This window comes from Salvia miltiorrhiza, chromosome 8 (genome assembly GCF_028751815.1).
Source record: "Salvia miltiorrhiza cultivar Shanhuang (shh) chromosome 8, IMPLAD_Smil_shh, whole genome shotgun sequence".
Classification (NCBI taxonomy): Eukaryota; Viridiplantae; Streptophyta; class Magnoliopsida; order Lamiales; family Lamiaceae; genus Salvia; species Salvia miltiorrhiza.
In genome coordinates, this window is record NC_080394.1 from 54,700,441 (window position 1) to 54,722,030 (window position 21,590).

At 37.1% G+C, this 21,590-nt stretch overlaps 1 protein-coding gene across 1 annotated transcript; it reads left to right on the forward strand.

The window, feature by feature from the left end:
- The first annotated feature begins 10,558 nt into the window (after positions 1–10,558).
- LOC130999231 (uncharacterized) lies at positions 10,559–21,438 on the forward strand. Its single transcript, XM_057924739.1, has 9 exons — positions 10,559–11,390; positions 12,152–12,560; positions 12,655–14,163; positions 14,236–14,616; positions 15,231–15,686; positions 15,861–16,112; positions 16,203–17,117; positions 18,300–19,118; positions 21,213–21,438. Exons 1-8 carry the CDS (start codon positions 10,615–10,617, stop codon positions 19,113–19,115), a joined length of 5,514 nt encoding a protein of 1,837 aa, XP_057780722.1. The 5' UTR covers positions 10,559–10,614; the 3' UTR covers positions 19,116–19,118; positions 21,213–21,438.
- The last annotated feature ends 152 nt before the right edge of the window (positions 21,439–21,590 follow it).

A 21,590-nucleotide genomic window follows, 5' to 3' on the forward strand; every position in this document is an offset into this window, starting at 1 on the left:
TCATTTTGAAAACTTTTTCAAGCGGAAAGATAGACTGATGCCTGTTATTCCCATTGACTTTGTCAGAAGGAAAATCTCTGATGAGGACAGAAATTGGCTGATTAGAGGTTTCGAACCCGAAGAAGTTAAAGAAGCGGTCTGGAGCTGCTCTGGCGATAAGAGTCCAGGACCTGATGGCTTTAACTTTTCATTCTGGAGATCGGCTTGGCATGTGGTTAAGGAGGATATCCTCCAGGTCTTGAAGGACTTCCACGCAAACGGAAAAATTCCTAAAGGAGGTAATGCTTCTTTCATCGTTTTAATACCGAAGAAAGAAGGGGCTGATTCGTTGAACGAATTTCGTCCAATCTCGCTCATTACCAGCTTGTATAAAATCATTACAAAGATCTTGGCGGGGAGACTGACGAAGGTGATGGGGTCGATCATCTCTGATAATCAAAGCGCTTTCGTTAAAGGGCGGTTCATTCTCGATGGTGCGGTCATTTTGAATGAAATTGTTGTTGAGTCAAAAAAGAAGCGACGAAGCCGGATATTCTTTAAGATTGACTTTGCCAAAGCTTTCGACTCAGTTCAATGGGATTTTTTGGATACTTTGCTGGATAGAATGAACTTCGATGGGATTTGGAGGAAATGGATTCAAGGGTGTCTACAGTCAGCCACGGCAAGTGTCATTGTTAACGGGTCATCAACGGGAGATTTCAAAATGGAGAGAGGCTTGAGACAGGGTGACCCGATGTCTCCCTTCTTATTCCTCATTGTTGCGGAAGGGTTGAATGCGCTTGTTGAGAGAGCAGTGGAACGACAGTTATTGTTTCCTGTTAAGATTGGTAAGGATGAAGTGCCGATTACACACCTCCAGTACGCGGATGACACCATCTTTATTTTAGAGGCTGATGAGCGTAATGTGGAATCACTGAAAAGTCTGTTGCTTCTCTTTCATTTTGTCTCGGGTCTTGCTGTCAACTTTGCGAAGAGCAGCCTAATGACGGTGGGAGTGAATGTGTCAGTCGAGAGGACATGGGCTTCGTTTCTCCATTGCAAGATTGGTTACTTCCCGTGTCTTTACTTGGGAACCAAAACTGGAGGCCGAAGCAATGGTGTTAGCGAGTGGAAGTTCTTGGTGGATAAAGTCTCAAACAAAATTGCAAGCTGGAGAAAAAGACCTCTCTCGTTGGCAGGGAGGATCACTCTTGTCAAAGCGGTGCTTCAATCTATTCCGGTATATCAATTGGCCTACGCTTTCATTCCCAAGACTGTGCTCAAGAACCTCAATTCTTTGTTCTCCAGATTTCTGTGGGGTGGAGACTCTCAGTCGAGAAGAATCACCTGGTTTAAATGGAGCTCCTTGTGTTCCAATAAGAAAACAGGAGGTCTTGGGTTTCGGGATGTGGAATTGTTTAATCATGTTCTGTTAATTAAATGGCTTTGGAGATTTTTGGTGGATGGGGGAGCTTTGTGGGCGAGAGTGATCAAATCGATTTATGGGGAACTTGTCTGGGGCGAAGAGGGGGATTGCTCGATGGTGGGAAGAAGTGGGCAGTTGGGGTGGTGGGCGAAAATTGTGGAGAAAGGGGGAGGAAGAGACGATAAATGGTTCATTGATCACCTCCAACACAGTCTCGGGGATGGGATGAATACAATGTTCTGGAAGGACGTGTGGGCTGTTAACAAACCTCTCAAGTTCTCTTTCCCGAGATTGTATAACTTGTGCTCGAATAAGAAAGCCCTCGTCGGAGAGAGTGGGTTTTGGGAAGGAGAAGAGTGGGTGTGGTCGGTGAATTGGAGGAGGGATTTGAGGGAAAGAGAGAATGGACAGGTGGAGGAACTTTTGAGACTTGTTGCTGCTTTTGTCCCTTCTACAGGTTTAACTGATGGATGGAGTTGGAGGGCAACTACGGACGGTAAATTCTCAACAAAGTCGGCTTATGATTTGGTGGCGGCTTCCAGAGAGGCGCAACAAACTCAACCGGCTGAGATGACTATGGTTTGGGAGGCTCCAACATCGCACAAAGCCAAGGTGACAGCATGGAGATGTCTTAGAAATCGTTTGGCTACCTGTGACAACTTAAGAAGACGACAAATTCAAATTAGCTGGGAAGAGAGAGGATGCAACGCCTGCGTCGCTGGAGAGGAGACGACGGAACATCTGTTTCTTCATTGCCCGAAAGCTGCGGCGGTGTGGGACCAAATCTTCCAATGGTTACACATCAAAACGGCAAATCCTAGAGGTACTCTCCATCATTACACTTCCTTCATCTCTGCTGCCAAAAAGGAGAAAGGAAGAAGATTGCTAAATACGTTATGGATGGGAACGGTTTGGACACTATGGGAAAAAAGAAACGAGAGTCGTTTTCAAGGAAAGATTTGGGATATTGAGAGACTTGTTTTACAGATCAAGGGTAGACTTTGGAGTTGGAATGAGGTCTATAAAGTTTTGGAGTTGAGAATCCCTTTCACCATGTGGTGCTCAAAGGGTTTCAATCTTTCCTTCTTGTTTTGATTGGCATCCCTGGTGCCTTGCTTTTTATCTTAATAAAATTTTAATTTTACCGATCAAAAAAAAAAAAAAACCCAGAATAATACAATTTTAATATGTTACATAATCGTGTTAACCTGTAGTAACTTTCGATGAAATATAATTTTTTTATTAATTAAAAATAGAATAAATACACTATAATTTACCAAAATTAAAATCACATGTGAGGAAAAAACTTGAAAAATGTGAAATTATGAGTAAGAGAGATTTATTTTGTGTGTAAGAATATAGTAAAATTAAATTTTATTTACAGAGTTAAAATTTTACAAATCTGGGTATAATTTTAAGAAACAATGTAGTCAAATGGCCATAATCTTAAAACATTAAAACATGGCCATTAATTAGGTGGTATGCCTAATTTGCCCTTTTTACTTGGCCGCTGGGGTGATTGCGCGACCACTGGAAGATTGCGCGGGCGCTGGAAGCTTATGGTTGAGTTGCGCGCTCGCGGGGAAAAGTCAGCGCCCGCTGCGCGTATGGCACTATTACGCATCATTTTATTACTTGGTTTTATTTTGGATTTTCGTTGGCACTATTAGTGTCATAAGTGCCAAAAGGACCATTTTAAACACTTCCCCGTAGGGTTTAAATGTTCCATTTAGGGTTTAGATGTTCCATTTAGGATTTACATTATCCATTTAGGATTTAGATGTTCGATTTAGGGTTTAGATTATCCATTTAGGGTTTAGATGATCCATTTATGATTTCTTGATTCTATTGATGTTGTTTCTGTATTTGTGTTGCACGTATGACACTTATGGCACTAATAGTGCCATAAGTGCCAAAAGTACTATTTTACTTGGTTTTATTTTGGATTTCTGTTAGCACTTTTGACACTTAGTGCCAAAAGTGCCAAAGGAAATCCAAAATAAAACCAAGTAAAATCTTGGCACTTATGACACTATTAGTGCCATTAGTGTCTAACTCGACCCGCATGCCTGATTCTACCCAGTCCGCCTCATTAAGGGTAAAAACGTCCAAATCAATAAAAATGGCCAAATTTTATGTTTTTTCAATGTGTGGCCATAAATTGTGTTTTATGTTTCATTTTGGCTACTTCAAAATTTTACTCTAATTTTAATATATTTTTTATATAAAACAATGTTATTATATTTTATTTAAAGAAAATCTAATAACCCACTCAAAAGTCGACACATGGCAACTTAAGAGTCACCACTGTGGATAGGGGTGCAATCGAGTCGAGCCAAGTCGAATAGTGTCTTGTTCAAGCTTGGCTTGTTTAGCTAATCGAGCTGTTTGATTAATTATCGATCGAGCTTTAATCGAGTCGAATACAATGCCGAGCCTAATCGAGCTTTTTAAATTTAAATTTTTATTTAAAATTTTAGTTATTTTCCTAATACATAAGTTAATTTTCAAATATATAAATTATTTTATTCACAAAAATATAATATATTTATATTTTCTTGTAAATAAATTATGTTAATTAGATACTTAATCCAAATATTACTACATATTGTATAAAATATAGTAAGACATTTAATGAAAATCTTATGTTTTTTAGATAAATCACTTCACGAACTTGTTCATGAGCTAACGAGCCGAGCATCGTCATGCTCAAGCTTGACTTGTTTAGCTAAACGAGCTGTTCATTTACCGAACGAGCTTTTATCGAGTCGAACGTCGAATAGCTCACGAATAGCTTGGCTCGTTTACAGCCCTAACTGTGGATAGCCTAAGAGCCCACATTTGCTCCCTTCAGCGGATACATGACAAAGATTGTGTGTTTTTCTTTTTTGGGAGAAATAGCAAATAGCCCCCAATCATATAACCCCCATAATACATTTACCTCTCTATCTCTTAATTGTGAGCTGTTAGCCCCTCAACAATAATCAACATCTCATAACGAGTGCAAACCTCCCCCGTTTCTGATGGATACTTAACACCGTTAAATATTTTTTAATTTTCTTTATTTTTTATTTCACTATAATATTTGTTAAGTAAAATACATTGCTACAAATATTTCTACACAAACCTCAGTCTTAATTAATAATTAACAACTATCATTAAAAATAAATTCCCATTTTTTGGGAACAATCGACGAATACGCAAAGATTAAAATATGTAAGATTGGCTGCTCATAAACTTTCACGTATTTTTCTCTATCATACCACTTGGATATCATGGTCAATGGATCAAGCTTCTTGGAAAAATAAATACTCCCTCCGTCTGCTAAGATTATGTCACTTTCATGTACAAATTGTACATGAAAGTGACATAATCTTGGCGGACGGAGGGAGTATAAGCAATTGCATGAGCATATTTTAATCTTTGGGTATTCGTCGATTGTTCCAAAAAATACGAATTTATATTTAATGATAGTTATTAATTATTAATTAAGGTTGAGGTTTGCGTTGAAATATTTATAGGAGTGTATTTTGCTTAACAAATATTATAGTGAAATAAAAAATAAGAAAAAAAATATTTAATGGTGTTAAGTGTCCGTCAGGAACATGGGGGACTTTGCACTATTTATGAGATGTTGAGGAGCTAACCGCCCACAATTAAAAGATAAGGAGGTAAATGTGTTAGGGGATTGTATGGTAGTGGGCTATTTGTTACTTCTCCCTTTTCTTTTAAAAACCTTCTTTATACTTTAAACCTCATTCACACTCAATATTTATAAAATATTCACTATTTACTTTTACAATTTGGTGGGTTCAATACTACCCTTTAACATTAAAATCATATTTTCCAATTTTTTCATTAAAACTCGTGCCCTCCACTCTACCACACACTCTTTGTGGACGGAGGGAGTACTACTATTTATATTTACTTAATTTTTGGGGTTACAAGGAGAAAATGGAAGCCACGATAGCATTAGCACCCAATTTTTAACCTAGGGATGGGAGAGCTGCGAAACCCAAAACAAAAACCTAATACAAGATAGCCCAACCCAGTCCAGCCCAAAACATAAATGTTGGGCCCAATATTTATTCTTTGACTGTGAATTGTTATGTTCTAGTTATTGTACCAAAAGGCTACACGAACTAGTTTTTTTTAACAAAAATAAAACAAAATGAAACTAAAAAAAATATTTGGGGAAAAAATTGAGACTATTTTGTTAAAGTATGTCTAAGGACTCAAGATACTATTTCTTTTAATTGATAATAATTATTTTCTTTTGAAGTGAATAATACCCCCGTCCCATTTAATATGACAATTTTTTTCATTTTGGGCGGTCTCATTTAACACGAAAACTTCCAAAAAAGGAAATTATTTTATCTCATAAAAAACTATGGGTTCCATTATTTTTTATCACTTTTATACTTTAATCACTCTTCTTTTTAATTATGTGTCAAAAATTAAATGGTCATGTTAAATGGGATGAAGGGAGTAGTTCACGGAGTAAATCATTATGAGTAAAATTTTGGAATAGCCAAAATGGATCATAAAACACAAATTATGGCCACTCATTGAAAAAATATAAATTTTGGCCATTTTTATAGCTTTGGGACGTTTTTGCCCTTAATTGGGCGGACTGGGTAGGGTCAGGAGCGCGGGTCGCGTGCCGGGTAGTATCAGACACGCGGGTCGGGTTAGGCACTTATGGCACTATTAGTGCCATAAGTGCCAACGAATTTTTTTTTTACTCCCCCTGCCCTGTCTACCCCCCAGACCCCCGACCCCACCCACCCCCAAGCCAAAAACAAAAAAAAATTTTACTCCCCCTAGATAAAAATAAATCAAATTTTACTTTTTTTTATTTTTTTTATGGCACTAATAGTGCCATAAGTGCCAACGAAAATCAAAATAAAATAAAGTAAAATAGTCTTTTTAGCACTTATGACACTATTAGTGCCATAAGTGCCAAACATGCAGAACAAATATAGAAACAACAGCATCATCTAAGCCCTAAATGGAATATCTAAACCCTAGGGGAAGTGTTTAAAAAGTTCCTTTTGGCTTGGGGGTGGGTGGGGTCGGGGGTCTGGGGGGTAGACAGGGCAGGGGGAGTAAAAAAAAATTCGTTGGCACTTATGGCACTAATAGTGCCATAAGTGCCTAACCCGACCCGCGTGCCTGATCTTACCCGGCATGCGACCCGCGTTCCTGATCCTACCCAGTCCGCCCAATTAGGGGTATATTAGGCATATTGCCTAATTAATGGCCATAATTTGTATTTTTTCAATTAGTGACCAAATATTGTGTTTGCATGTTCAATGTGGTCATTTGACACCATTATTTCAATCATTCTTGCATACTTGGGAAGTTTCATGGTGTGTATATATATGTGCTCGTTTTCATTTGGTTTGCACACCACGCGTTTGATGAAGACTAAGAAAAGCATTTCCAGTGGTAATTGCCGAGAAATGTCGAGCCACGTGAACGTCTGTTATAGGCAAACATCCTATTGATGATGGAGTACATTTTATAGGAACTTATTTTAGTTAATTTCTTGAAATATTTTGAGAACATTGTATTCCAAAAATATTATCCGGTATATTCACATTGCACGAACAACAGTAAAGGAATATCATCTCCCAAGAGTAAGCAAAATCATTTTTCAAGGGACTAACGAAAATTTATCCAATTAGTTGTCTAGACATGCAATTAATTAAGTAACAGTGATGAATGTCGGGATTAGTTAATTAGCCAACTCATCTAACTTGGCGTGCGTAATTGGAAATGAGATTCAGTCCCACTTTGTGCTTCACTTCTAATTTTGTTTATTTTTTTTATGTATTTTTTTTTTCTTCAATTTCAACTTTGTATGTTTTAGTTTAATTAACTAGGGTTTATTCCATCAACTTAGGGTATATAATTATTTTTTTTATCATTTAATTTTATTTTTATTAACTAATAATAAGTTGATAAATTCAAAGTCATGATATATACTTTTTAAAAACATTAATTTTTTGATATAAAAATTAAGTATAATTCATAGTATTATAATAAATTTTATTTTTATAAAAAATATTTTTAAAATAATAAATACTACTGAATTGGTGTGGACTTAATTTTCCTTTTTGGATAAAAAAGTTGTACTTAATTGGTGTGGACCACACCACTTTACTACCACTTTCCTACTAAAAAGTACAGTAAGTTTTCTTAATCTCCGTATCCAAAAGAAGTGGGCCTATTGGAGTGAGACGGAGGGAGTATAAGAATGGGACATGGTGACACACATAAAATTGTGGGACACTGAATCTCATCTCGCGTAATTGGCACAACTAATTAATAGTCTCTCCGTCCACAAAGAGTGTGTGGTGGAGTGGAGGGCACGAGTTTTAATGAAAAAATTGAAATATGATTTTAATGTTAAATGATAGTATTGGGTCCACCAAATTGTAAAAGTAAATGGTGGATATTTTGTAAATATTGAGTGTGAATGAGGTTTAAAGTATAAAGGAGGTTTCTAAAAAAAACATACACAATCTTTATAGACGAACGAAAATAATAATAAACACACAATTTTTATGGACGGAGAGAATAGTTCCTTTTGCCGCAGTTTGTGTTAGTTATGTTGCACAACTGGACTTGATTGATTATTACCCTTAGCACAAAAGCATAAAGGAATAACTAAAGTTGATAAAGTGGTTTGCCGCCGCCGCCGCCACCACGAACTTTAGCTACAAAAAATATTATCTTCATCCTTCAAACATCTTCTCCTTTTTTTATTTTGGTCCGTCCCCAAAATATTTCCCTAATTTATTTTTGAAAATAATTATATTCACTATTATTTTTATAATCTTCATTTTTTGTGAGATTCATTTTTCACTTATCTAATACTCCCTCCGTCCCAAACGAAATGTCTTATTTTTTTTTCGGCACGGAGATTAAGAAATATGTATAAAGTAGATAAAGTGGGTTGGTGGAAATTATTTAAATATTAAGTATAGAGAGATAGTGTATTGTCAAAAAAGGAAACATAACATTTCGTTTGGGACAGTCCAAAAAGGAAAACAGGACATTTCGTTTGGGACGGAGGGAGTACATAACTAATTTTTTATTAAAACTCGTGTCAATCCTCCCTTAAGAAGATGTTTGGGGAACCACTACAAATAAAAAAACAAATTCTACAAATAAAGAGTACTAATTTATATAGAAAAAAAAAACAAAAAACAAAAAACAAACTCATGTGATGAGCAGTACCCATAAGCAGGCTACTGCTGCAAAATGTAGCATCACTCACGAGTCACGGCAAAGCCGCGTTTTTCTCTAAAGTGAAATACTATTGTTGCGTCATTTAATAAGTGCAGCAATATACTCTCTCTACCTATGGCTATGAGTAAAAATTTTCTAGAAAATGATGACATGAGTTTAAGAGAAGGTTATTGAATGTATTGAAAATAATAAAAATGTATTGTAATTATGGCTGTGTTGTTTTAATTTATATTGGGAGAAGTGAAAATGTGAAAAAGTAAGATTAAATATGATTCTAATATTTAAATTAATACAATTTTTTTTAATTATCAATTAATTTAATTTATAAATAATGATATTTTGATATTTTTAGATAATTTAAAAGTTTGAAAATAAATCAATATATCTTAATTTATGCATCGCACTAGAAAGCGTACTACTTATCTGTTAAATGGGAGAATAAAGCTGATAGAGAATCAAATACGTGGGAAGCTTCATGTTGTGTATCTGTGCTTGTTTCGGCTTGCACACCCGCCCATCGCCGCGCCCACCCCTACCCCCGCACCCGGTGCAGATTGATTTTTGATTGGGCGCGTGTATAACATGGCTCAATTAGGAAATTAGCGCCAACTGGGGCTTTAATTGGTGGACGGAGGGAGCAGTAAATAAATACTTACATTAAGCAACAACTATTTCCAACTTTTTTCTTTTCTTCTTCTTTTAATTTTTCTCTCTATAAATACTACTCTCTCTGTCTCACTTCAAGTGTCTTGTTTTTCTTTTTGGGTTGTTCCACTTCAAATGCCTTGTTTCCCTTTATGAAAAAAATTAATCTCAAAAAGTGAGAATTCTTGGAGACCACACACCTTTTTCAACTATAAACCACACCACTTAATAATCTAATTAACATTTTCCTAAATAATCGTGTCGAAAATAAACAATATATTTAAAGTGGGACGGAGAGAGTACATTTTTCAAATACATTAAGTTGTTAAATTTATTTTAATGAAATTTAAGTTATTAAATTTAATGTTAATTTTAATTAAAAATATTAAAATTAAATAAAAAATCAAAATCAAAATTTAAGAATTGGGAAATTGGAATTATGGACTCTTAAACTGCGGCGACCACATTTGATAAAATGTCAAAGATAACTATCCAAAATTAATACAATTCTTAGTTTGTTACGCTAACCCTAGAATAATACAATTTTAATATGTTACATAATCGTGTTAACCTGTAGTAACTTTCGATGAAATATAATTTTTTATTAATTAAAAATAGAATAAATACACTATAATTTACCAAAATTAAAATCACATGTGAGGAAAAAACTTGAAAAAATGTGAAATTATGAGTAAGAGAGATTTATTTTGTGTGTAAGAATATAGTAAAATTAAATTTTATTTACAGAGTTAAAATTTTACAAATCTGGGTATAATTTTAATATATTTCGTATATAAAACAATGTTACTCCCTCCGTCCACGAAATAAGTTCACAGTTGGTGCTCGATACGGAAACTAAGAAAGCTGAAAAAGGTGGTGTAAAAGACTGAAAGGGTAGTGTTAATGTACTTGGATTACTTTTACTAAATTTTTTATTAGGTTAAAGGCAATGAAATTTGACAACTTTATTTCTTTTCTTTCTCTATTCCTTTTTTTTGCTTATTCCTTTCTCTATTATATTTTATTTAAAGAAAATTTAATACCCCACTCAAAAGTCGACACATGGCAACTTAGGAGCCCACATTTGCCCCCTTTAGCGGATGCACTTTGGCTGTTGCTGGAGTTGATTGAAGACCAAGACTAAGAAAAGCATTTCAACGTCAACGTCTCATATAGGTAAAAAATCATTGTTTTTCTTCTTATTATTTTATAGGCAAACATCCTTTTTTTATATTTTGAATTTACTATAACTCAATATAATTGCCATCAATTCATCCCTAGCTGTGCAGAGTGTGTGAGCATAGATGGCTTATGCTGCAGTGATTTCCCTTAAGCAAACAATACAACGCCTTCTAAATTCTTCTCGATTCTCTCAAGAAAGCTTGCGATCTGCCTCCGATGAGGCGGCATCTCTACAGAGAGTCCTGAAAAGACTCGACGATCATGGCGGAGGCGGAGGTGGAGGCGAGAGGTTGGAGGCTTTGGATTGCCAGATGAGAGAGGCGGCGAGCAAACTTGAAGATTTTCTGATACTCCATCAATCAGATGACGGCGAAGATGAATCAGTAATCTCTTCTGAGATGATGAGGTGGTTTGCTGAAACTGCGAAGAAATTGAGGGAGGATTACGCCGCGGAACTAGACAAAGACGACGGGGGCGGTGGCGGTGGCGCTTCATCATCAGAAGCTGATGACTCTGATGATGCGGACAATATGGTTGGATACTCTGATGAACTGAACGATGTGAAATGGCACATGAGAAACGCCGTGAGGCCAGACGACTGGGCGGCTGTGGCGACCTTCGGGCGGCCGGGCACCGGAAGATCGTACGAGGCGTGGGAGGTTTTCCAGTACGCAAGACAACTACAAACTTTCGACTGCGGCGTGTGGGTGACCGTGACCCCCAACACTCACCGCAAGAATATCCTCCGCGCCATTTTCAATCAGGCTCTAATCAATCTCAATTACGGTGGCGACAGGAAGGTCGTGACGCAAGACGGCGCGGTGCTCAAGGGGAACGACGAGGACGATGAAGAGTTTGCGATCAGAGCAAATGTGGTCGAAATACTGGCGGGGCAGAGGTACACTCTGAATCAATTCAATATCCACAAAAATTAGTCCGGATAATGTAGCTCTTTTATTCCACTAACAATACATTCAATTATTTTTATTAAAGTTGCCTTTCGTTCTAGATAGAATTTTTTTGTTAAATAATCGAAGAAAAATGAAATTAGAATGATATATGATAGATAATAAAAAATTATAGTTGAGTTATTTTTGTAAAATGAGTGTTGCTTATAAGATAATAAGAAAATAAATTGGGATAGAGAAACTTATTTTTCTAGGAGTTTATAAGTTCTTAGCGCTCAAGGTTTAAAGTGGAGTATCGACAATGGTAGAAGGGGTGCAGGAAAGGCGCCGGATAGAGACATTATCGATACTACAGCCCTCGTGTCGAATTTCCTGCTTCCTTCGGAACCGAGCCAAAGTCGTTCTTGGCTCATGAAGCGATTGCTATACTCTCTATTGATACCAAAGGAGGTCAAGGCAAGGTCTATGCGATGACCTGAGATAGGTGTTCTTGCAAGTTGCATGCGAGGGAGACTTGCGTGGTGGACATTCGTCACGTTCGAAGAGAAGCTGATTTTGTAGCTCATTCTTTAGCTCATTTTGCTATTTCTTGTAATGATATTAAGATTTGGGAGGACAGCCTTCCCGGGTTGGCTCTTAGACTTGATTCGTCGGGATTTAAGCTAATAGGGTACATGCCGCATCATGCATATTAATTGAATTAAAAAAACATTTGTATTTGAATTCGAATGATAAAATTAATTTCGAATAGGTACATGATCGTGTTGGATAACGTGGATGACATTGAAATGTGGGAGTACTTGGTGCACGCGTTTCCGGTGCAGAACAACGGGAGTGTAGTGTTGGTGACGAGCAGCGCCGTAGACATAATGAACCATCCGGCGCTGCTTTTAATTGATAACTCGGAAGATCAGGCCTTACAATACGAGGACTTTTGGTGGGGTCTTCTCCAGTATAGGCTGTTGGGGTGGCAGCCTGTCTCGCCGGAGTTGGAGGAAGTGGGAAGGAAGGCTGTCCGAAACTGTCGAGGCCGGTTTTTTTGCTTTGTGAAGCTTGTCTTCTTGTTATGGAACGCCGACAGGAGCGTGGAGGCGTGGAGCCGGATAGCCCATGATGAACGCCATCCAATCTTCCACGAAATTATTGATGAACTATCAGATGTAAGTTCAACTCCCTTCGTCCTATAATAAGTGTCTGATTTGGCATACATGTTTCACAGACTGATCACTCTTGTATTGATGAACTAACCGCCAGGTGCGTAGAATCAAAGAAGAGTTTAACAATTTTAAAGCTAGTGACAAGGCTGCGTTATCCCATTTTATCGAAGATATTGATAAACCAACTGGCGTTGAATTTATGAAGGAGAAGCTCTTCCCGGAAAGGAAGTTCTTCCCAAAGATGGAAGTGATCTCATTTGTTGGAATGGCAGGCATTGGCAAGACGGCATTTGTTAAGAAGGTTTATGGATATGTTAAGATTTTGTCTGAATATGAGAATCTTGATTTGCGTTATTACGAGCACTGTGTGTGGCTTACTTTAGGCCCAAAATATAAATCAGAAGATATATTCACAGATATTCTAGCTCAGATATTTCCAGCCATTGATAAAATGGTAATTAGAGAAGATGCAGAACTTGCTGCTGATTTGATCCAAGTGTTACAGAACAAGAGGCTCTTCATTGTGTTGGACGACGTGTGGAGCGAAGCTCCATTGGAGCACTTGGCGAAGTCGTTTCCTAACATCAAGGGCAGAGCTTTTGTGACGACTAGAATAGGGAAAGTGGCACGTTCTGAGAAGATCCACATGGTTCGTGAAATGCACTTGCTGAGTAAAGAAGAAAGCTGGAAGCTTCTCTGTGAGAAGGTGTTTGTCGAAGAAGATAACTGCCCTTTTGATCTGAGGAGAAGTGGGAAGAAAATTGCTGAGAACTGTGATGGTCTTCCTCTCACCATTGTCAAAGTAGCCAGCCTCGTGTCGAGAAACCTCACAGTGGAATACTGGGACGATGTAGCGAAGAAGAATTCGGATTTCGTGAGTGTGTTACAAGAGTTATCTGAAACACTAGTTCCAATCTACAGCAACCTGCCTCAGTATTTGAAACCCTGCTTTCTCTACATGGGAGTGTTTCCGGAGAAGTGCGAGGTCTCCGCCTCCAGAATCGTCAAGCTCTGGAGTGCGGAGGGTTTTCTCGAACAAGGAGATGAAGAAGAGTTGGCTGCAGAGTGTTTGCGGGAGCTTGTGGATAGAAATCTTGTGATGAGCGCCGCCAAGACTACTTTTCGCCTTAATTCTGTTTTATGGCATCTAACCAACACTGAAGCAGCGAGGAGCAGCTTCTTCTATGTCTTGAGAGGGACTACTTATCACGATTCCATCAAGGCGGCGCGCAGATTCTGCATCCGCAACTGCATTTTGCTGAGCGTTAAAGAAGCCTATGGCGCGATGATGGGGTCGGCTTCAACTGCGCATTCCTTTATCTGCAGCGGCGAGTATCATCAGTACCCGGTGCCGGTGTGCTGGGAGCTGAGGCTGCTGAGGGTGTTGGATGCTGCGGCGATCCGTTTCTATGATTTCCCCATTGAAGCAGTGGAGCTCATTCATCTCAGGCACCTCGCCATCACCTGCGACGGAGACCTTCCGCCTACCATCTCCAAACTGTGGAATCTCCAATTCTTGATTGTCAGTCGCCATCTCCGCCTGTCTGGAGATTCTCCCTACCTGCCTACGGAGATATGGGATATGAAGGAACTCAAACATCTTCAGGTTTTCTTTTTTCTTCTTTCCTTTAAAAAAAAATAAAAAATCAATAATGATTTCTCATTTTTCATCGTTCAGGTTACGGGGAGCAACCTGCCGAGTCCCAATACTTGCGGCGCCGTCTTACCAAACCTGGTGAGTCTCTTGGATGTCGGCTACCACACGTTCACTGACGAGGTCCTGAGAGGAATCCCCAATCTACAAAAGCTAGGCATTCAGATTGATCTGCCTCCCGGTGATGCTCGTGATCCGTTTCATCACTACCTGAACCGTATCTCCAGTCTCAGCAAGCTGGAATCACTCGATTGCGTAGTGGTGAATCCTGAGGTTGAGCCGGCCGGGGTTGCTCCTCCGGCTCCTCGCTCGATGTTCCCGCCGAGTCTGGAACGACTGAGCTTGAGCGGGCTAGGGTATCCCTGGGAGTACATGGGTATCATTGAAGAGTTGAAGAATCTCAAGGTACTGGATTATTTTATTTATTACTCCCTCCATCTCTCAAACATCTCCCTCCCTTTTTATTTTGGATCGTCCCCAAAATAATTGCATTCATCATTATTCTTGCAATCTTCACTTTTTGTGGGACTCATTCTCCACTCATCTAATACACGACTAACTTTTATTAAAACTCGTGTCACCCTCCCCTTACGAAGATGTTTGGAGGACGGAGGGAGTATTATTTTCTTGATCAAAAAGATTAATAATGGTTACTCATTTAACTATCAATAATGTTATTTGGACAAAATTTGTCTGGACAAAATATGATTAAATACATTATAAAATAAATTTATTTAAAAGTTTTGATTCAAAATAAAATAGAATTCAGCTAGTTTTATTATTTTCTATGTACTGTAATTTTTCTAGAATTTTTTAATAACTTTTTTAACTTTTATTATTTTTAAAGTACAAAAAAATAATAGAAAATAAAAAAATTGTTAAAAAAATTACAAAAGAACTACAATATGGAGAAAATAATAAAACTAATTAAATCTTTTTTAAACTTAAACCAAAATTTATAAATAAATTGATTTTTAAAAGGTTTTAACCTTTTTTTTGTCCGGACAAATTTTGTGCAGGTGCTGGAGTTACGAGGGTATGCTTTTCAGGGAGAAAAGTGGGAGACGGGTTACCGGGCTTTCGAGAAACTGGAACGTCTCGTGATCGAGGATACAGATTTGGTGTGGTGGAAGGCTACAGTCTTGAGCTTTCGTGAGCTCAAACATGTGAGCATTAAACACTGCTACATGTTGGAAGAAGTCCCCAGCATAGTTTTGATGTCGCGTGAGACGATTGAAGTAGTCGACTGCAATCCTTTGGCCGCCGCGAATTGGAAAGAGATGATAAGGATGAGGAGTCCAAGCAATGTCCCACTTCGTGTACCTACAGATCCACATTCTAAACTTCATATGGACTTCTCTTGGGAAGTCGCTAAACGCCGGCCCTCGTTGCCCGGCATAGCAGCCTCCGCCCACAAGCCACCACCCCCTGCCCACCTCCACCGTCGCGCCACCATCATTAGACAACTACGTCAGGTAAAAGCTATGAGGCTAAATGAGGATGTTTGGTTCCCATTGCCACATGCTCCCTCCGTCTGCGTTAAGTGTTAAAGATGCGTATAACGTACTACTCTTTCTGCTAGTATTTTAAAAAAGCATTTTTAATTTAAGATGTGGACTTACATGCGGCAAACCGCATCTTTGTGGTAGGGGCAAGTCGGGCCGAGTCGGAGAGATCGCGATCATGCCACTTCGCCTACGGGTGCGATGCACCATGATCCTCCGATGCTGGATCCTCCACGTCAGCATCGCTCATCTGGCGACGCTGACGTGGACGAGATTAGTACTACCTCTGAGTTTGAGCTCCCACTTTCAGCCCTTCAAAAGCAGTCTCTCCATTCTATGCCCGAGTTTCCACAATCAGGAGACGTGGAAGACCATCAGATGCACCTGTTTTTTAAAGTTGGTGAAGCTAATTAATTATATTATACATTATTTTAATATTTATTCAATCTAATTCTTTTTTTTTTTTTTTAATTTTTAATTAAACAGCAAATCCAACAGTGGTACAATGAACAACAACAGAGACTAGCAGTTCAGGAGCAGCCGAGTATGAGCATTACGGAGCTAGACAATGACGACTGGGGCGAGGGCTGTGGCGGTGGCGCTTCATCATCAGGAACTGATGCACAAATGGTTGGATACTCCGATGAACTGAACGTTGTGAAATGGCACATGACTAAAGCCGTGAGGCCAGACGACTGGGCAGCCGCGTCGATCTTCGGGCGCCCGGGCACGGGAAGATCGTACGCGGCGTGGGAGGTTTTCCGGTACGTACGAGAAGTAGAAGCCTTCGAGTGCTGCGTGTGGGCGGCCGTGGGCCCCAGCCGTCACCGCAAGGCGGTCCTCCTGGGCATCCTCTGCCTGCTTCTGAACATAGTCAACGGCAACAGTGGTGGCGACGGGACGGCGGCGGAGGTCGGAGAAGACGACATGTTGTTCGAGGTGAGCGAGGAGGACTACGTGAGGGGCAGCGTGGCGTCGCTGCTGGCGAGGCGGAAGTACATGATCGTGTTGGATGACGTGGATGACGCCGGAATGTTGGACTACTTGCTGACGGCGTTTCCGGTGCAGAACAACGGGAGCCTAGTGTTGGTGACGACCGGCGCCGTCGACGTCAGTAACCATCCGTCGCTGCGTCTAACTAGTACTAACTTGGAAGATCGGGGCTTACAATATGAGGACATGTGGTGGGGTCTTCTCCGGTGTAAGCTGTCGGGGCCCGTCTCGCCGGAGTTGGAGGAAGTGGGAAGGAAGGCTGTCCGGAACTGTGGAGGCCTCTTTTTTTGCTTTGTGAAGCTTATCTTCTTCTTATGGAACACCGACTGGAGCGTGGAGGCGTGGAGCCAAGTAGCCCATGATCAACACCATCCAATCTTCCACCAAATTGTTGATGAACTATCAGAGGTAAGCACAACTACTCCCTTCGTCCCATAATAAGTGTCTTGTTTTTTTTTTTTTTTTTTTCCTCTTCGTCCACAATAAGTGTGTTATTTTTACCCCATTCGTATGTAATATTTATAAAAAGTTCATCTCACATACTCCCTCCGTCCATGAAAGAACTTCCTAAGAAGGAGTGACACGGGTTTTAAGAAAAAATATTGTTGAGTGTATTGAGAGTGGATAAAAGGTAGTTAAGTGTATTGGGAGTGGTGAAAATGTGTTATAATTAATATTGGAAGTTGTGAAAAGTGAAAAGTAAGAGGATTATAAGTGGTGGGGTATAGTCCAAAAATAGGTAGGAAATTCTTTTGTGGACGTTCCAAAAAGGAAATATAGGAAGTTCTTTCGTGGACGGGGGGAGTATAATTTATTAATTAACTAACCAACTAGGAGTGAACATTCGGTTATCCGGTCACTGAACCGAATAACGAAAATCGAAATAAAATCGAATTATATAATTAATAACCAAATTCGAACCGAACATGCCTAAAATCCAAAAAAATTGAATCAAAATATTTCAGTTCGGTTTCGGTTAAAACCAAATAACCAAAATAAATACACAATATATTTTCTAAATTTTAAATAATTAATTAACATTCAATATTCAATTGTGTGTGTATTCAAAAAGTAATAATCCAAAATTCCAAAACATCTTAAAGTATAAATCAAGAATAATTATTTACTATTTTGTTGAATAGTAATAATAATCATTTTAATTATTAAATACTATATATTAATTATAAAATTATTAAATCAACTATTATTTCGGTTCGGTTTTCGGTTAATCAAATATTTTTCTTAAAAACCAAAACCGAACCGAAAAATCAAAATCGAACCGAAAATCAAATTAGCCGAATCGAAATCGTATTTCAGTTAGGTTCGCCTCGGCTTTTCGAATTTAACCGAATTTTGGTCACTCCTACTAACAATTCAACTTTGGTGGGTCCTTTTATCTACTTTATATACACCACTCGCTATTTTTTTAAAATTCGTGCTCTCACATCCACACCACACTTATCGTGGACGGAGGGAGTATAATAAAATGTCTTATTTTTTTTTTATATGTATACAAGTATTTAGGTGACGATGATTAAAGGATAAATTAATATGATAATTTTATATCAATTTTATTGAATCTCATTCCAGGTACGTAAAATCAAAGAAGACTTGAACAATTTTACAGCTAGTGACAAGGCTGTCTTATCCCATTTTATCGAAGATATTGATGCACCAACTGGTGTTCAATTTATTAAGGAGAAGCTCTTCCCGGAAAGGAAGTTCTTCCCAAAAATGGAAGTGATCTCATTTGTTGGAATGGCGGGCATTGGCAAGACAGCATTTGTTAAGAAGGTTTATGAATATGTTAAGATTTTGCCTAATTACCAGCATTGTGTGTGGCTTACTTTAGGCCCAACATATAAATCAGAAGATATATTCACAGATATTGTAGCTCAGATATTTCCAGACATTGATAAAATGGTAATCAGAGGAGATGCAGAACTTGTCGGTGATTTGATCCAAGTGCTACTGAACAAGAGGCTCTTGATTGTGTTGGACGATGTGTGGAGCGAAGCTCCATTGGAGCACTTGGCGACGTCGTTTCCGAACATCAAGGGCAGAGCTTTGTTGACAACTAGAATGGGGAAAGTGGCACGTTCTGGAAAGATCCACATTGTTCGTGAAATGCAGTTACTAAGTAAAGAAGAAAGCTGGAAGCTTCTTTGTGAGAAGGTGTTTGTGGAAGAAGATAACTGCCCTTTTGATCTGAGGAGAAGTGGGATGAAAATTGCTGAGAACTGTGATGGTCTTCCTCTCACCATTCTCAAAGTAGCCAACCTCCTATCGAGAAACCTCACCGCAGAATACTGGGACGATGTAGCAAAGAAGAATTCGGATTTCGTGAGTGCGTTGCAAGATCCACATTCAAAACCGCATATGGATTTTGTCTTGGGAAGTCAGTAAAAGGTTAGCCATTTAATTCAATACATTTATTCGATTACTCGCTTACCGTTAATTACGTACTCTCTCCGTCCATGAGAGCGTGCATCACGTTTGGTGGCACAAATTTTAATCAAATGTTAGATGAGTGTATTGAGAGTTGAAAAGTAATTCACTTTTTTATAAAATAGGGTTAATATCCTATAAAATACTGAACTATTATGATTTTGCACACAAATTTTGAACTGTGACGTGATAATTACTTAACTTTTTTATTTTAAAATGGGATTATGGCAAAAAAAATACACGAACTTTGAAAAAAATTGTAATTTTCACCTGAATTTTCAATTAAGCCAAAAAAAATACATGAATTTATATTTTTGTTGCAATTTTCACCCAAGTTTGACTTTCAATGAAATTAGAGCTTAATTGATGGTCGAAATTAAGTCAAATATATTAATTTTTGCCTTCTTAAACCTTCGAGCTTCTAAATACCTCATTATCATAAGTTAGACCAACATCAAGTGAATTTTCGACTGCTAGCTAAGCTCTAATTTCGCCGAAAGTCAAACTCAAGTGAAAATTGCAACAAAAATATAAATTCATGTATTTTATAACTTAATTGAAAATTCATGTGAAAATTGCAACTTTTTTCAAAGTTCGTATATTTTTTTGCCATAACCTCTTTTAAAATCTAAACGAGTTTGGATGAAATTATGTTTAGCCCAAGAAGTCAAAGAAGTCGACTAATTTGATTTTGTACATGTTATTTGCAAGAAAAAATTTGACGAAAGCAAATTTGGGTTATCTGTTTTGTATATTATTATTATTATTATTATTATTATTATTATTATTATTATTATTATTATTTAATTTGATATATTAAGTTATTGATAATTAAAATGTTCTTTGGCTTACACACCTAAATTCGAATAATCCGCTTACTATTATTGAATTTATTTAATTAATCAATTCAATTAAAAAAATACTATTATTTGATTTGATATATTAAGTTATTGACAATTTAGGTTATTATCTTTGTGTTCTTTTTTAATTGATAAGAAAATAAATAATAAATTATTTTGCCAACTAATTACAACACTAGAATAAATATGCCACGTCAAATATTGGCACGCCATATTAGCCTAATATTTTGGCTGAAATTTGGATTAGTATCAAAATCAGATAAAATCAAAAGTTTAATAATTATTGCGCCACAGTTCAAAGTTTGTGTGCAAAACCAGAATTGGGTGAACGTTTAGTATTTTATGTGCAATCTATCTATATAATATATAAAAGAGGAGTTTTTTCCCTCCAATTTTTCTCTCTCTTCTTTTATCAATTTTTTTTTATAATTTTTTATTATTTAAACATCATCAAATTTGATTCATAAAAAAATACTTATTCAATAGACATCTTAAATGTAAGTTCGTGACAATATCTTTAATATGATATAAAAATCATCAAAAATGAATTTAAAATAAAATCATAAAAAAATTAAATTTAAAATATTTTATTTTCTCTCTTTTCATTAAAATTTTATAATTTTTTATTTATTTGTGTATGAAAATATTTATTTATTTATTATGACGTGTATGTGTAATTTTTATTATCAAATAATTCAAATTTTTGAATAACTATAACTATAATTACATTTATCCAAAGTTCAATATATACGTTTTCAAATTATGGGTTTTATTGAGTAATTAGTGTTGATTATTTTATTTTATTCTGATAACATATTTTGTATTTGTTTATATTTTGATTCTGTTTAATATTTATATTTTATTTATTTATTTTAATATATCATTTAATTTCGATCTTTATCGTGCATCGCATGAATGGAGGTACTAGTTAACCCTATAAAATAAGAGTAAGTAATAATGAGTTAGTGGTGGGTTAGTGTCCAAAAATGGCAAATGCACACTCCTGTGGGACGTCCCAAAATAAAAATAAATGCGCACTCTTATGGGATAGAGGGAGTATTAAATTAATTATATATTTACTCTAAGAGTTTTTGAGGATGAGCTGTTTAAATTAGAGCGATTAATTAATTATCTTCAAATTCGTGTTTGATTTTGGTATACTTCGACAATGGGTCTCATGAAGCTAATATTGCAGGATTAGGTGATATCTAAACTTGTTCAGCAACAGTATATTCCAAGTTAGATCTTTGGTGTCTCATCAAGATCATTCAACCTTGTTTCCCATCAAACAATTCCATTTTTAATTCCAGGATTTTTTTTTGAGTTTGTGTTGGTTTTTCCTATTATGAGTTTATTTATGAATTGTGATTGCGTGTAAAACTATTTTTTTCCGAAATATAGTCGCTGTTGGCATTGTGATTTGTGGTTGCCCAAATTTGCTTTACAATGGGTTACAAATATTATAGAAATTTATACTTAGAAGAGTCTTGTTTTATCAAAATGATGTCGTTTTAATGTCAAAAAAAATATTTTTATGTAATTTACAAAATATAATTTTAAAGATATATTTTCA

Excerpts from the sequence above, each read along its gene's own strand:
- LOC130999231 (XM_057924739.1), top strand. The coding sequence starts at position 10,615 with ATGGCTTATGCTGCAGTGATTTCCCTTAAGCAAACAATACAACGCCTT. Across the intron at positions 11,391-12,151 it reads GAAATACTGGCGGGGCAGAG|GTACATGATCGTGTTGGATA; the intron begins GTACACTCTGAA and ends AATTTCGAATAG. Across the intron at positions 16,113-16,202 it reads AGATGCACCTGTTTTTTAAA|CAAATCCAACAGTGGTACAA; the intron begins GTTGGTGAAGCT and ends TTAATTAAACAG.